This window comes from Lepidothrix coronata, unplaced genomic scaffold, assembly GCF_001604755.1.
Source record: "Lepidothrix coronata isolate B3197 unplaced genomic scaffold, Lepidothrix_coronata-1.0 Scaffold76, whole genome shotgun sequence".
NCBI classification, from domain to species: Eukaryota; Metazoa; Chordata; class Aves; order Passeriformes; family Pipridae; genus Lepidothrix; species Lepidothrix coronata.
Window position 1 is genome coordinate 1,555,340 of NW_016690256.1, and position 16,840 is coordinate 1,572,179.

At 40.1% G+C, this 16,840-nt stretch overlaps 1 protein-coding gene across 1 annotated transcript in view; it reads right to left on the minus strand.

Moving 5' to 3' along the window:
• Positions 1-14,437: 14,437 nt before the first annotated feature.
• TYR (tyrosinase) overlaps positions 14,438-16,840 on the minus strand; it is a 55,713-nt gene continuing 53,310 nt past the window's right edge. The window contains exon 5 of the mRNA XM_017819610.1: positions 14,438-14,921. Coding sequence (XP_017675099.1) covers positions 14,698-14,921 — 224 coding nt within the window. The 3' untranslated portion in view covers positions 14,438-14,697. The remainder of the gene's footprint in view (positions 14,922-16,840) is intronic.

The window sequence follows — 16,840 nt, forward strand, 5'->3', positions numbered from 1 at the left end:
TATATTCATTGACAGCAGGGCATATATTTTGATTGCAAAAGAACATGCCATTTATTTTTTCAGGGATAACGGATTCGCTGCTGGTGCTGTGTCATGGTGTTCGCATGTTAGAAGTGTAACACAGTGATAATGGGTTGCTTTTGAACTGAATAAATAACACCTCTGAGCTTTTTCTGCTCCCTTTAATAGTCTGAGAGAAATGCAAAATGCCAGAGAGCATATATAGTGGACTGTGTCCCGAGCTACACTCGGCGCAGCCTGGTTAGGGATGCTGCACAGAAGCTCTGCAAGCTGCTGGGAAGAGGTGAGGTTCAAGGCAAAGAGGTAAACAACTTTTTTAAGGAGAACACAGTAGTGATACATGATCTATAGTCAGAAGCAGGCCGTGTCACATCGTCTGTCACATCTTTGAATGGTGCTGAGTCAGACCCAGCCCTAGGTACCCCTTGGCATCAGGGAAAATGAGGGGCTCTTGGATTGGGTCTGCACTGTGAGAGGAAAGGCAGTTTAAACGCAGCTAAGCAAGCCTCCCGTGTGCACTTTCCAGCTTGGAGCTCAGAGCTGTCATACCTGAGGGTAAATTGTGTAGACAATGAGCTGGTCTGACCTACGAGTACAGTCAGAGTTGTATGGTTAGCTGAGGGCATGGGCATACCCTCTGTATTTCTCCAGCTTTGTAGAAGCACTTTGTTCAGGGACAGGGAAGTGGAGTATGTTATTGTGCCTCATTGAGTGTTAGATGCTTGAAAGCATATACTGTCTAAAACAGATCAGGATGTTAAATGCCAGCTTCCACCAACAACTGCCCATGTTTGCACTAGTGTTCATGAGGAATAAATGGCAAAACCTTTGCAGGAAGACACAAGTTCTATGTTTTTCTTTTATTGTGTTAGAACAACATAATTAACTGTTAATAAATATTTGCTATCAATGTGAAGATTCACCCATGACATTATTCTTTTTTGACTGCTTAAGCTCTAGTAACTGTTTGATACACACTTTTTGACAAAAACATAATGTCCCAAAGCTTAAAAACGTGGCTGAGGTGCAACTTGGCAAGAGGTCTCCACCTGATAGTGAAATATCATCTGTTGGAGCTGGATGCATCTTGGTCTCCTTCTGTCTTCATAGGAGGATTAGAGGGAGCTGAGCTTTTAGATCCATCTCTTCCTCTCTGCGTATCACCTCAGCCTTCACCTAGAGGTGTGCTCTAACCTTTGTATCACTGGATGCATTGTCGTCCACGTGTCACATAGTCCTCCTTTTGTGCTCTTCCTCCCCTCCATAGTACATATTGTATCAAGAGGCCTCTTCCACTCTCTGCTTTTCCCTTAACTCAGGAAAATACCACTTTGGGAAATGCAGAGGTCCTCAATTTTAATCAAAATACACCAGCCTTTATAATTCTCCTAGTGTAGAAGCATTTAAAAGTGCAATCCACAAGCCAATGGGGCTCTTGTATTCGCTTTGATGGGTGCAGCGTCCCAATGATGGAGATGCGTTTTAGAATGAGAAGAAAGTCAGTGTTATGAGGGCAGCAGTGTTATGTAGAAAATGGGGAAAACTCATAACAGCAAAGGTGTTTTCATCTTCTGAATGAGAATCAGGGATTTGGTTTTTTGAAAGTCAGATAATTTGTGGCTACCACTGAAATTGAGTCATGTTTCTGCTTTCACACTTAGGCATTTCAGGACATTGGGCAGTGATAGAAAGGGTTTATTTTTTTCAATTACATTTGATATTTCCATACAGCCTTTAGTTTATAAACTGCATATAAATTCCTCCTTTCATTGATTAAATATTTCCTTGCCTGGTTTCTTTGCTTCAGGGAACTTGAGAGCTCATTGTTTATAAAGGGAAAGAAGTATTGTGCTACTAAGCAGGCAACTCCCAACACATATATTCAGCTCTGCATCTTCGAGAAGGAGACACTGAGGCTGCTGAGAGTGCAGAAGGACAGAGTTTTCACTGAGATTCAGATGTGACTGAGACCCTCTTCCAGGATTCATACGTTAATGAAGCTCTGGGCTTATTAACTAGGTTTTTCTGAAACAAGTAGCCTTAGCCCATATGTACCAGGTTGTGAAACCCTTAATCCCACTGAGTTTTTCTCTGCCTGTGTTCCTTCTAATAATTTACAAGAACAAATTTGATGAAGCACAGTTGGTAAGAAATAGTTCTGTTGGTCTGTGATAGTTGAGTAGAAAAGTCATAATTGTGACATCTTCCCTCAAACTGATGTCCAAAAAAAGTATTTTGAGTAGCTCAGCTGTATTAGTTCCATGATGTGTATAAGGGTTTGTTTTTTTATGTTCTGTGATTTTACATCGCTTATGTAAAACTAATTTCATTTCAGAACCAAACAAAACAAACCAACCAACCAACAACAACAAAAAAACCCCACAGAAAACCCCAAACAAACAAACAAAAACAAACAAACAAAAAACCTAAACAAAACAAAAAAAAAAACCAGAATGCTCAGTGTCCCCTGATTTACTTGGGAAATGTTAGCATGTCCAAAACATGTCTGTTTTAAAAGAATTCTTCCAAGATGCTTAGAAAAAGGGCGGAAACCATCTGGATAAAACTTTCTAACAACAAGGCATTTTTTGGGTTTGTGGTTTTTTTCCTTCCAACCTTCATAAGAGAAAAAATACAGTTCAAATTAAGCAATAGTGCCACAGTCTGAGCTACAAAAATTCAATATCTTCCTTTTAAAGCAAGGCATTTCTCTAGGATCACGCCTGGGTTCAGATGATGTCTACACTGTCATCTGAACCTTCAAGGCAATGTCTGGGGCAGGTCTAGCCTTGAGTTGCTGCCAGAAAGAAGACATGATCCATTTTCCTCTCACTTTCAGTAATTATTTGTCACTCAACAGCCATGTGAGAGTTTGATGTGGTAAATGACCGAGAACTGGAGCCAGTGCTATGAGCGAAAAGACCTTAGCCTGTTATCCCGCTAGTCAAAGTAATCAAAATCCAGTCTCAGGAAGGAAGATTAAACTCTTGCCATCCCTAAAATTTAAAGAAAGCAACAAACTAAGGTCAACTCTCCATTTTTTTTTTTTTTTAAGAAATGAGCCTTGGAAGTAGTTATTTCCAGTTAACATGTATAATGTAATAGAAAAAATTAATGTCCTCTCTTTTCTGTAGATGCAGGTCTTGACTTTTTCACTTTTGACTGCATTCTTCCCTGTCCCAAAAGAAAGAGATCAGAATTTTTTTTCTGAATTTCCAACTCTGTAATTATCTATTTTTTTTCCACTAGACCTGAAATAAAAATAATTTATTAAAAATGAAGGTGGTATTTACTTTTTATATCTCTGTACAATATGCAAGATAACCATTTTGGAAAGTATTAGCATAAATGTCCACAATTTTGAGTACTCAATGTTCTTTTCAGAGATGCCTGTTTATATTAATGTAGTTTCAATCCGTTCTTACGTTTTTATAGATCAGGATGTGGTACAATTCTTTGAAGAGAAATGTCTGCTTAGTTTCCAAGTGGAACAGAAAGCAAGATTTGGTACTGAACTTTCGCTTTTAATTTTTTCATCTAGGCTTGACTTTAAGAAAAAGAATAGTGCTTAGTGGGTTCGTGTCTATAACAAGTCATATTCTTGTCTTATGAAACAGCCCATTTTGTAGCTTCAGCTTGCTGCCCCCCAGCAGAACAGAGGAACTGTGTTTCACTGACTGGAAGGACTTAAAATAGTTCACTGTTGTACCTGCATGCCTCATAAACCTTCAAAGAGTAAGCAATAAGATTTTTGACTCTGTTAGTTCCGATAAAATGAGGCAAAGATTTTTCCAGTTATGCGTATAATAAGGCAGAGCTAGAAAACTGATCATAAAAAAGATTTGAGTTTTCATTTTTCTATTTTTCTGTGTTCTTCCTCTCTTTTTCATGAGTCATGTGCAGAAGTCTTTTCCCACAGTGTCCCTTCCTTAATTATATGGTGTTGTGAGAGTATGTGCAATACTTTGACTAAAAAAGGGCTCAGTCAGGGTAAAACTCCAAACTTTATCCCATATTCTTAGAGAGTTCCCCTAAAAACCAGTGACTCAGCTTAGGATTTGCAGAGTAATATAAAGAATTCAGGTTTATTGAGGTTTTGATGCCCAACTGCATTAAGTTTCTTTCCAAAATCCAATCTTCTTTTTTCCTACTTGTAAAATGGGGACAGTCACACCTGAAAAGAGTTTTACAAATTTGCCTGGCAAATAGTCCTTCAAGTTTGCTTAGTTAAAATGCAAATCCTGGTTGCAGTGTGGAAAGGATCCTAGTTCCCAAAATACTCAACTGAATTAGCCATTTTATCTTAATGGCAAGGCTGATAACTAAAGTATTTGGCTGCTGAGTTCTGTTGCTGTTCAGATGTGATTTTTGCATTCTGTTATATTAGCAGAACATTTTAATGTGATTTAATGTCTCATTGTATTTGACAAAGCACCATACATTTATACATCATGTAATTATGGCACTGTACTCTCAAGGTATTTACTTTACAGGAAGCTTCATGACTTTGCAATAAACAACCATTCCAAGACTGAGCAAAACATGTTTGAGTTGCTGTTTGTGACTTGGTTTTGATTAATGACATACTACTTTAATTGTGGAAGCATTGTGTACATGGATGTAGTAAGTGCTGCTAGGGGAGGCTGGGATTTCGCTCCTTAAAGCAGAGGCTCTAATACTCTTTGTGATGCCCTAAACTAGCTGAAACATCCATACAGGGTTGACAGATATGCTTCAGGAGACCCAGGATCCTCTGACATGACAGCAGGAAGTTGGGTAGGATACCCAAAGTGCCAAAATTGACCTGGGTACCCTTGTTAACCACCTGGAGTTGTTTTCTGGCTTAGAACAACATTAGGAACATGTTTACTCCATAGATATCTGTGACTGAGACCATCTTGGAGGTAGAATATATTATCTCATTCTCATCATCACACCACTGGAATTTAGAAGAATATCACTCCTCTGCACTCTGAATGTCTTTGTTTAGAGCACAGTGGAAGCAGAAAGCAGCACATGCCTGACACTAACCCATCAAAATCAGTCATGAACAAAGTTCCTTCCCATACCAGAAGTGTGTAGAAATCCTTCCCACCTATGATGAGCCTGATATTTGAGTGCCTGACAGTGAAATGTGATCTGGTCTTTTGCTTTAGTCGGCTTGGTCTGGTGAAGTATTGATCTTGATGGAGAGCTGGTATCTTATTATGATCTTCAAGACACTTTTGATTCTACACCAAATCTGTAACAACTGGTTTAAAACTTATGATCCAGTAATGGTTTACTTTGCAGTAATGTGGTTAGGGGTCTGTCTGGTACACTGGAGACTAAAGCACCCACTCGATGTTGAATATTCTGGTGGCTGTCCACTGAATCATTTCTGAATTTGGCAGGGCTGTGGGGTTTTATAGGAAAATTACATGTGAAGCATGGATTATTACGAGTATGCGATCTTGTCTGAGCTTTTTCAGAATTGTTGTCAAAAGTTATGGGTAATTTAGTTTTGATAACTAAGGATACAAAATTAAACTTCATTTGGTTGTATTTTTTGCTTTCTCATTCCAGAGTGGTGTTGATATAATGATGGCAAAAGGTACCATCTCCAGAATGAGGAGCTTTAACTGCAACAAGATAAAAAAAAAACAAATCCCTGTATATTCCTTCTCATACATTAAACCTTCTCATAGGTTAAAAACTCAGAGAGAAAGCTAACATCTCCACTTCAGAGAAGGTCTTGTTCTGTGTAACTGCAAAAGGTTTTTATTTATACTTAATGCAGGGTCAGTGGCAGGCTGGGCAGAGCTATCTGAGGAAAAAATTATAACTTCAAAAATTATGATGGACTTTTTCATTAAGAGGAATATCCTTTCCCACTCACCTTCCCCTGGCCAAGTAATGGGGTTTGGCAAAATGTGTTTTGGCTCTTGAGCTTTGATTTTCTGTCTGATATTTTTGAGATTTTTATGGGAAACAATGTATTTCACAAATGCATTTTAGCAAGAAGATTAGGGAAAGGAGAACATAAAAAATTGGAGGGATGTATTTTTTTACAAAACCTGGCTGAAAATGCTGAAGCAAATAAGAAACTCTCTTTAGAGTGGGCAGCAAACAAAGTATTGCAGTCTGCTGTTTTCTTAAGAGAAAAACTGCTTCCTCCTCCCCAATCCACCACTATATGGACATAATTAATCATGATAAATTCCTGATAACGAGGTGAGCAGAAGGATGGGCAATGGTGTGCAAAGGCTGCTCATGCTAATACATGAGCTTTTCTAGAGAGAAAACTGGCAGCTGTGGTCTGAGCAGCAGCTGTCTCCCTGACCTATGCACCAATCTCGCATGAATTTCAGTTATGTAATGAACCAAATCTCCTAAAGTAAATGAACACCTTTCTCACATCATCAATGGGGCACGTGAAAACTTTTGAAGACCTCTAAGGGGATCTGATTCACCTGACCTGGATTTTTGCATTTCAGCATATAAACTGTTTTAAAAGCTCCTTTTTCACTCCATTGGTGTTACAGGGAATGTACGTATTTATTTGGAGAACACAACATGTTATGGGCTGTAAATGCGGGTGCTAGTTAGATATGACCTGGCCTCCCCTGCCTCCTACAATATCTCAGCTGAAGAACCATTCAAAAAAACAGTTACAAAATTAAGACCATCTGAGAAGCACACACAGGTTATCCTTTACCTGTTCCTGATTCTGAATACTGGAGTAAAAGGATAGGTACCACATTGCAGGTACCACATTGCTGGTCCCACTAGCCTCCTGAAAGCTGTGCAATCCAGTCAGAGCCTTGTTCACTGCAGGCAATCTGATTCTTAGCCTTAAATATGCCCTGAAAAGTATTACAGGCATGTGGATATTGCAGGAGGACTGAAGAGTGGCATATTGGAATAATTTGTAATCAGTGCAACTTGGATTGTTTCTCCTGAAAACCCATCGTCATTTTTGTAAGCAAAATGACTTAAAATCATCTACATTTCTCGTCCATTTCCCTTATTGTAACTCCTCTCAAATTTAATACTTACGAATTTAATGGCTCCATGATTTATTATTTCTCTTTCTGGTTTCTTGTTTAGCATATGCATAAGCTTTAAATTGAGCTTAATAACTGTGCTTTCTAATCTGAAATTGCACATTGTGAACTGATGACTGATGGTCTGATAGGACAACTTGTCCTATTTTCCTCCCCAAAACCATTCTTCTGGTTTTTGTGAAAATTAACTTTGTTACTCCAAAGTTTCTTTTCTCTCTACAGATTAATTTTCCAAACAAGCCTTCCTGTAACCTTTTACAGTAGTGTGTCTGCTTGTAGGAGAATGTCACCTTAATTGGGATGACTGCAGAAATTTCCCAATCTGTCATCTGTACCCAGACCACTAAACACCAATTTCTAACATGACAGCCTCCCTGAAGATATCCTTGTTTGGTGCTGTAGAGTGCCATGGCTCCTAGGATGAGACAAAAGGCTGTCATTTTTAAGACTTGGTGTCTAGACTTTTGGATTTAAGCGTATTTGTTCCACTGAAAGGGGAAAGAATTTCTGACTAGAAGTGATCCAATTTTCTGAAGTAACAAGCACCTTTTCTTGTAGCTGTAAGGAAGACAGAAAAGCCTCATTTTCATTTAGGCTCTTAAATGAGAGTTGTTAAGAGTCTGATTCTCTCTGAATATTAATAGGAGGTTGTTGCTTTGAAAGTCAGCCCTCTGGATTAAATAACTGGGACCACAGACTATAGAATTAAAAGACTAAAATTTATTTTAAAGTAGCATCTGAAGTGCATTATGGTGTAAAAGAGGACATGGAGTCTGGATTCTCTGGTGGTCTGTATCTTCCATGGTCACTGTGGCATTAAGTGACAGGATCAAAGTTAAAACAAATTGCTGCTGTTCTGACTTGAGAAATCTTGTGTTCACTTGTTCTTGATATAAATTACTATAATGTCATCCAGATGAAAGGGGAGCTGGGAAAAGAATCTTTATAGGGTTTGTCCAAACACATGCACATATGTTGTACAACTTTTACTACTATTGTAAGTATACAGTTATTTATTTATATTTTTGCCATGAATATATGTATTTTTCTATCAGCTAATGGTTGTAGCTGTGTTACTCTGCAATGTGGTGCTTCAATTTAAAAAAAAAAAAGTCACATTTTCTCCTAATTCCACTATTAAATATTTCTGTATCCAAATACCGTCAGCTTGATAATTTGGTATTTTTCCAGCTATCTAGCCATGTATATATTTCATTCTATACAGCCAGGCTGTCTGACAATGAAATCAGTCTGCAGTAAATTAAGCAGAGCACCATTAATGGACCATCTGCCAATCCCCCCATAAATTTATGAGAAGACAGTCCAGGCCTTCAAGTTGTTAATAGCAGATCTTCCTGACATGCAATTGTATTGAATGTGAGTGATTCAAAATAGAAGCATTTTAACACTGTTACAATTAAAGGAAAATGTGTGAAAATTTGTCAACAATATGTAATCCACCTGAAAATGCCTGATTTGCTTATTATTGCCTGAGAATATTTTTTCTTTAGTAGAAAGGAATGAAGAAAAGCAGGATCGTGTTTTTATACATCCAAGTTCCTTTAAAACCTGTGTGATGCACTCAGACAGCAGTCGTGTATGTATCACGCCAGTCATTACCACCTCTATACCAGCCTCAAAACTGTGGGACAATCCCACCACTGACCCCTTGGGGGTCCCTTTTCTGGATGGATAAAATAGTGCAGTCTGGGATGATAGCAGAGGGAATCAAGTTGCATGGAGATAATCTGAAGTGCCAAGCCACGGTGAGAGTCCGGCATTTATGTTTATTGCCAAATCCTTATTTCAAAGAGGATTTTTTTTTTTTTATGTGGGGAAAATACTAGTTTTTCTACATATTTTATTAATCAGATTTCTAGAACTTTTTTGGCATCTTATGAATTCTACATAACTGATGCCCTGAAGAGGAGGTGAGACTCCTGGGGAAATGTCCATATGTAAAATGAGACATCAGAAAGCCTAATGGATATGCAGAAATAAGTTGGTTTTCTATAGTTATGATAGCTACTTCATATCTAATTCAGAGTTTATTACAAAAATTACAGTAAAAGGCTGGTTTTAGTGACAAGGTCTCATTGCTGCCAATTTTCAGCTCACTATGGAGACTGATTCAAAATGACTTGCATCCCTACACATGTGTGTGCACACAGATGGTGAATTACAGATTTAACTCAATGTAGGGGCCAGGTGCTAAAAATACGCGTTTGGGTAAAATGTGGGAGGGAGAACAGAATGAAAAAGACAGACAGCTGCTCATTGTCTTGCCTTGAATAACTGTAACTCTTAACAGTCCAAGGAAGTAAAAGACCAGGCTAGAAAATTAAAAACTTGACAGAGGTAACAGCCTCTTGCAAAGGCCAAGGATATACAATGCTGAGTATTTTGTTATGAAGATGTCAGGTATTTTCTAGATTGGAGAAATTTTTTCATTGTGTGAAACAACATGGTGCTGATACTGCAGAAACTGTCCTGCAAATTTAAACTGGTGGGATCCTTGTCTAACAAGTACTTTCGGACAAGACTAATCTCAATACCCGTGGGGTCAAGGTTTATGTGATTTAGATACACAAGATCTAGGTTTTCAACTCCCATTTTTGTCATTGATTCATCAGAATACACTCCCCAAGGCTGAACCAACTGCCTAATGGCAATGGGAAGTTTATTGTTTCAAGATACCTTGGCCAGACAGAGGAAAATATTAAGGCAGGGTTGTGTTTAAGCTCTGACCATTCTGATTCAATGAGATTACATGGCAAGCACAGCCTCAAGGTATTACCTTATTCCTAATGAAAAAAAAAATACAGGAGCTACACCTTCCATTTCAGGGAAACATCTATCAAGAAAAGAGGTCCTTCAACACTTACATTTGTTTGAACACAGAAGTAAGCACAACCTTGAACATGACGCTGAGAAGAAAAAGAATGTGCCATTGCATTCATAGCCTGCAGACAGAAAGCACAACATCTCCTGGCAGTGCTGGTGGCCCAGAAAACATTCAGTGACATAGTGCTGAAAGAGTCCTTTCCCTCCTTCTGGCCCATCCAAAACTTAGGTAGCTGGTCGTTAAGCTACCTATTTTCCCCAGAAAGCCAATGGGGAGGCATCTCTGCAGGACAGTTTCTCCTGTCACAAAATAGTTGCTCTAAGATTGGTGCAGTCAGTCTACACCTGGCAGTGGCGTTTGCTTCCAGTGCTGAAGGAATCTAAACAACTTTGCTCAGAAAAGAGGAGCAGTTGGGGTTTCATGTGCTCAGTCAGATACACTTCTGAAGAGGTTTAACTCCGGCCTAAGCAGAAGCACCACAATGCTGGAGAGAACCAGCACATGTTGCTTGTATAAATTTTGTCCTAGTTACTAAGATTAATATACACTGTACTATCTATTCCTGGCCACAGACCATGCTGACTGTTGGAAACAGGGCTATGTTCTTTGTTCCCTCCCAGAGCAGACATGGTCACCAGGTCATATGGTAAATGGGAAAAATGCTTGGGGATGTGCCTACAAGTATGAAGGTGATAAAAATTCCCTTTCATCAGTTAGAGCTTATATGAGTTCCCTGTGATTAAGCTTTTGGGGAAAGAAAATGGGCTGTTAGATCCTCAGCTGAAGAAAAGGGAAAGGAAGAAGCCTGCCTGGGAATTGGTAAATGATCTGAGTAGAGCATAAACAGACTTTCACTAATAGGTCACAAGTAAGGTCACAAGTATGAATTATGCATTCCATGCTTTTTACGAAGAAGAGATGATCAAGAGCTGGCAAAAAGTAGGATTTAGGAGACCTAATGAGGTCTCCACTTTTATCCTTCCACACAGGCTGAGTTACCATAGCCAGAAGAGGGAGACCCAGGGAACACTGGTAATCTGTGAAGATGACACCAACAGCTGAGGATTTGAATCAGAAATTATTTGTTGGCCATGTCCTTTGCAAGGGGATGACATCTGGTAAAAATTACCTTGACCAATGTGAAAATGAAATGTTGTCACCCTGGAATACTGCAGAGATTGAAATAAACTTGCTTAATGCAGTTAGGATTTTTCTATCAGAACAACTTTTCAAAGTATGATATTGCATTACTAACACTGAAATATTTTGCACAATGGCATTTTTTTCAACAAATGCCTAATAAAACACAGGAGTTACCTTTCTGCCAGGGCAACCACCCAACCAGGGATCACAGCTCTGCTGCAGTCTGTCGCAGACTGCCACAGCCATTCAGACTGTCTCAAAGCTGGACATTTGGGACTTTTAAGGTACACAATTCCAACATATTCCTGTCATGTTCTAACTTCAGGACTGGGGACCCCAGAAGTGTACCAGCTCCCACAGCAGACTGCCTGGGAAGCCCCTGGGAGCATATGGGATTTTCATTCTCCCTCCATAGATTGAATGGGTCTTTATATCTCAAATTCACTGCAGTCGACGCCATTTTTATATCCAAAGATCTCCATCTGCCCAGTGCAGCTGAGTGAGAGCAGGGAGTCTGGAATTCCCAGGCAATCATGCCACTTAGGCTTCTGTGAACAGTTATTGAATAAAAAGCACTTTTTATTTTTTTTCTCTGTCCCCAAATATTTCCTTTTCAAATCTCTTCTGTTAACTTTTTTCATATTTGTGCAAAAGAATTTTTCAGAATAAGAATTACATAATAATTTTAAATATTTTAGCCAACCCATTGTTATCAAACACAAGTGAGGTTTTAGAAAAATCACTGAGGGCCAAAGTATACTTTTCACTGTGTACCTATCAGAGGGGTTTTTTTCCCATTTTGTTAGTTGAAGTGGTCCAGAGGAACTAAACAAATAGTTAATAGTTGTGGAATCTGAGTGAAGTCCTCAAATAGACTGAATAAAAATATTTGTGTTTATCTGACTTTGAAAACAATCAACATTTATTAAAATTTAAAATTATCAAAATTTAAATATGAGTGTTTTCCCTCTCTTGCTATCATTTATTTTTACCAATAGAATATCTTGGCTTATGTAAAATACACATTAAAAGATTGAACTGACCCCTTGAGATATAATCATAGTATAATTCCTTTTCTCCTGCTTATGCCTCAGTTCCAAGAAACATTTGTTTGTGCTTGTTTTTAATATTTAACTGAGATACTGGAGAGCACTTGTCTAGTAGTAACTCAGATCAAGCATCAGAAGCCATACAAAAAGAGACAGCTCTTGGATTTAAGACCAGAGTTTTTCAAGTAGAACAGCTTCATTTAGCAAAAGGCCTGCACTTTGCTGAGTCAGAGGAGATTTTAGCCAGTGTCTTCCTTAATCAGGGCAGTGGAGTAGATCAGCAGGTATTGGTCAGGGTGTAGACCATTCCTTCTATTGCTGCATAATACACTGGTAGTTTTATTCCCACCTTCCATTTTTGCCTGGTTTTGTGACCATTACTGTTCAGTCAAGGATAGTTGAGAGATTGCAAAAGTCCTTGTATGCTTCTTGAAAGCAGGATTTCCAGAGCAGGAGAGGAATACTAACACTTTTATGTGAAAAATCACAAGACACTTCCTAAAGAAGCATCCACTGTAGGTGGACCCTTCTCAACAGATATACAAGTCCCTTGCTACTGGATGTATCTTCTTCTGCTCTGTCAAGTTTCTATAGTTCAGAGGACAATTCCAGTGCAATTGCCCTGAAAAGGAAGTGAGTCTATGTAGTTGGACAGTTGAAAACAGTCAAGATAATAGTCCGTGTGGATGTCCACTAGAGGCATTTGTGAGAGAAAATAGCTCATTTGAGAGTTTCCATGGCATTTATTGGCTAGAGGAGAGCGTTCAGACCAGTTGTCAAAGTTCATGTTTCCCCCATTTGAAAATTATGAGGTTTTTCTCCATTCCTTCCTACTTACCTTCCCTCCCTCAGCCGTCTCACGGTCCTCCTGAACATGCTTGAGGCTCCTTGCAGTGTGCAAGCATTTGCAGCTGGGAAAGAGGAGTGAGAATATCTAAGAGAAACAGCCCTGCAGACACCAAGGTCAGTGCAGAAGGAGGAGGAGCAGATTCTGGAGCAGAGATTCCTCTGCCCATGGTGCAGACCATGGTGAGTCAGGATGTGTCCCTGAAGTTCATGGAGGTCCATGAGGGAACAGAGATCCACCTGCAGCCCTTGGAGAATCTCATGTCAGAGCAGAGGGATGCCCAAAGGAGGCTGTGACCCTGTGGGAAGCCCATTCTGGAGCAGGCTCCTGGTAAGACCTTGTGGCCCCATGGAGAGAGGAGCCCACACTGGAGCAGGTTTGCGGACAGGACTCGTGATCCCATGGGGAGGCCAACATTTAGCGTTCTTCATGGAAGGGACCCACGCTGAAGCAGTTCACGAAGAACTGCAGCCCATGGGAAGGACTTACACTGGAGAAGTTCATGGAGGATTATCTCCTGTGGAAGGAACCCCATGCTGGAGCAAGGGAAGAGTGTAAGGAGTCCTCACAGGGACAACATATGATGAGGTGACACAGCCCCCATTTTCTGTCCCCCTGTGCTGCTGGTATGGAGGATTTAGAGAAATATGGATTTGAGCCTGGGAAGAAGGGAGGGGTTGGAGAAAGTATATTATTTTTTTTTTAATTATTATTTATTTCTCATTATCCTATTCTGACTTTTGATTGGCAAGAAATTAAACTAATTTCCCCAAGTCAAGTTGGTTTTGCCCATGACAGTATTAGGTAAGTAATCTCTCCACCTCTTTACCTCAACCCATGAGCCTTTTGTTATATTTCCTCTCCCCTTCCCGGTTGAGGAACGAAGTGACAGAGTAACTTTGATGGGCACCTGCTGTCCAATCAGAGTCCATCCACCATACCCTTTTTTTGCCTCATGGAATATATGCATACTGAGCACCCAAAAGTCGACCGTAATATGAGCAATCGTAAAGTCAAATGGAACAGAGGTGGGCATGGTGAGACTAGGTTTCATCTCTTAAAAATCTCCCAGCTACCCAAACAAAGGCAAGATAGTATAGAGGACAGCGACTAGCTGGAGTATTTGAGGCAAGTGAGAAGTGGTTTCTGAGATCCTTCTTTCTTCTGCTGATAACATTTAATCGAGGGCAAACAGGACATGGGAACTGGAGGGAAAATGCTTCTATCCCAGAAGAAAAATGTGTCTATGGGACATTCACTCTGCTCAGAGTCACCATATATTTTGCTCACTGAACTAAAGGGCTCTTTCTGATCTTACATTCAAACACGGAGTGAATGTAGCACAGATTGTGCAGTCAGACACCTCTTACTAGATCCGTGTGCCAAACACATGGATTGGCCTGCGGTATTGGAGCCTACAATGGTGAAAGAACAAATAAAAGGGAATTATTATACATTAAAGCCACCAACACACAAGCTGATCTGGTTTCATAGGAGCATTATTTAATCAACCATAGGAAATACATGGTGTTCTTTGGGTAGTGCGGTAGCTTATGTTGGATCTGAGAGATTTTTTTAGGAGTGGATTTGATAAGATATTACAACACTGGAGGTTACAAGAGGCTTGAGGAGCAAGGCTGCCCATCCTGCTCATGCAGCACATCTCAACAAGGTATTTGTAAACATCCATCAAACACTCCATGCTTGATTAGCACCTTAGTAACACGACTGAGTTACCAGAGGCATCTAGAAATTGGACTGATAAGTTATGTTGTTGTAATCTTCACTTTCTATGAGCAAGGGTTGTATCTCTGAAGAGGTTCCTCTTTTTTTCTTTCGACAGGTCTTAAGGAGACCTGTGAGCACAGCAGTAACAATGCCTCCAACCACAGCTGCTCCAACCAGCCAAGTCCAGATCTGACGGGCTTGCTGAAGGTAAGGTGTCAAAAAGTCTAGGAAAGACTGAAGGGCTAGAAAAAACAAATAGAAAAAGAAAGGCCCCTTTACATGATACCATGTACAGTCACTTTATGGAAGTCGTATAATAAATAATACTGGAAGGCTGAGTATAAAGAAGAACAGTGGTAGAAATTATTTGAGGGTAATAAATTGTTTTAAACAAATCTCTTCAGACCTTATAGTCTATTTCTCAATCTTCACATTAAAGGCAGGAATAGAATTCACGGTCCCCAGTGCTCCTTATGGTTTTATCAAAACATAAGACACAAGAAGTTTGATACTCTATGGCCACAAGTCCTGCTAGCTCAGCAGGCAACAATTACTGAAGCACAATACTAGGGAGAGTTTAAGGAAAGGTCAAGCCTATTACAATCCTTTCACAAAATACTTACCCAGCCTCAAACAAATTACAGCTCAGGGATTTCCTGAACCAAACGTGATATTGTTGTATGTAATAGTCATTGGAGGACTTTTTTTCCTTCCATCATCTTTTAAAGATGCTCTTTGAACTTTTATCACAACTTTTTGCAGCAATAAGATCCCTGCCTTAACTATATATTGAATGGGGGAAAAAGCTTCCTTTCACTAGTTTTGAACCTGCCCCCTGCTCATTTAATTTGATAGTTCTTGTGTGGGAAGTGGTAGTAGACAATTATTCTCTGGTTACTCTCTGCACAAGAAATCCTCTTTCTCTGGTGAATCCAGGGCAGATTCTCACTGTTAGATAATCAGCTGCCCTTTTGCTTTGTGGTATGAATGTGTGCATCTGTCTCTCTGTTTTTCTTGCTAAGGCTTAAGGAGTCATGAAAATCCTGCCATAGAGGGCTTTCCTTTCTCAATAGAGATTGGAAAGGGACGGGTTCAAAACACACCCAAAAACCTGGCTTGAATTTGAAAACTGGGAATGCTGTCCCCTTGGACCAAGGAGGATTTTGAATCTACATCTCCCAGTTGCGATCTCTAATTGCTATTATTAGCTGTAATTACTAGCTAGTAGAGAACAAAAGAAAAAAAAAGAGCACCTCTATGGGCACCTTCTCTGGGAAACACTATGGTGGTTTATTTTTGAATGCTCTTTATGCATCTGGACTGATTTAGATGTACTTGACCATATTTAGTATGGTATACCCCCGTAAAAGCTGTAAATGTCTTCCTGTCATCTTGCATTTTCACTGGTGCCCAGAGAAGCAGTCCCATATATCTGCTCTGATCATGGTACTTCCGAGTGTAGGGTACTTCCGAGTGTAGGCTGTTATATGCTCTGTGTTCTGAAAAGGTGGTGCCTCCCTGGGGCTTGGGTAAGGGATGTAACCAGGAAGCTGCCTGTTTTGGCGCAGCCCTCTGACTACTATCCTCTATTAGTACTCCAGGTGGATAGGGATGAGGTTGAAGGAAGAAGTCCCAGGGTTCAAAATGGGACTTCAGGACACTGGGGCATTTAGTTGAAGGAGCAGGTGAGCAGATAGCAATCTTCTCAATTCCTTCAGTGCTAAGGGGAATTGCTAAAAGGAATAGGAAAATTCAGCCGATCAATACATGGTGCCATAGGTGGAATTTGGGTTTTTTTGACCACAAGGTGGCTTACATGGCACCAGGCCTGCTCACGTCAGATGGGGTGCACCTAACTCAGAGGGGGTAAAGGATCACGGCCCAGCAATTAGCAGGGCTGATTGAGAGGTCTTTAAACGAGGCTCAGAGGGGGAAAGGGATAAGACCAGGATCACTAGAGATGAGCTTAGGTGTGGCATGGCTGTGACAGGGACAAAACTACTAGCCCAGCTGAAGTGCATCTATACCAATGCACGCAGTGTGGGCAGCAAGCAGGAGGAGCTGGAAGCTATTGTTCAGCAGGAAAGTCATGATGTAGTCACCAGCATGGAAACATGGTGGGATGACTGTCATGACTGGAGTGCTACAATGGATAGCTCTA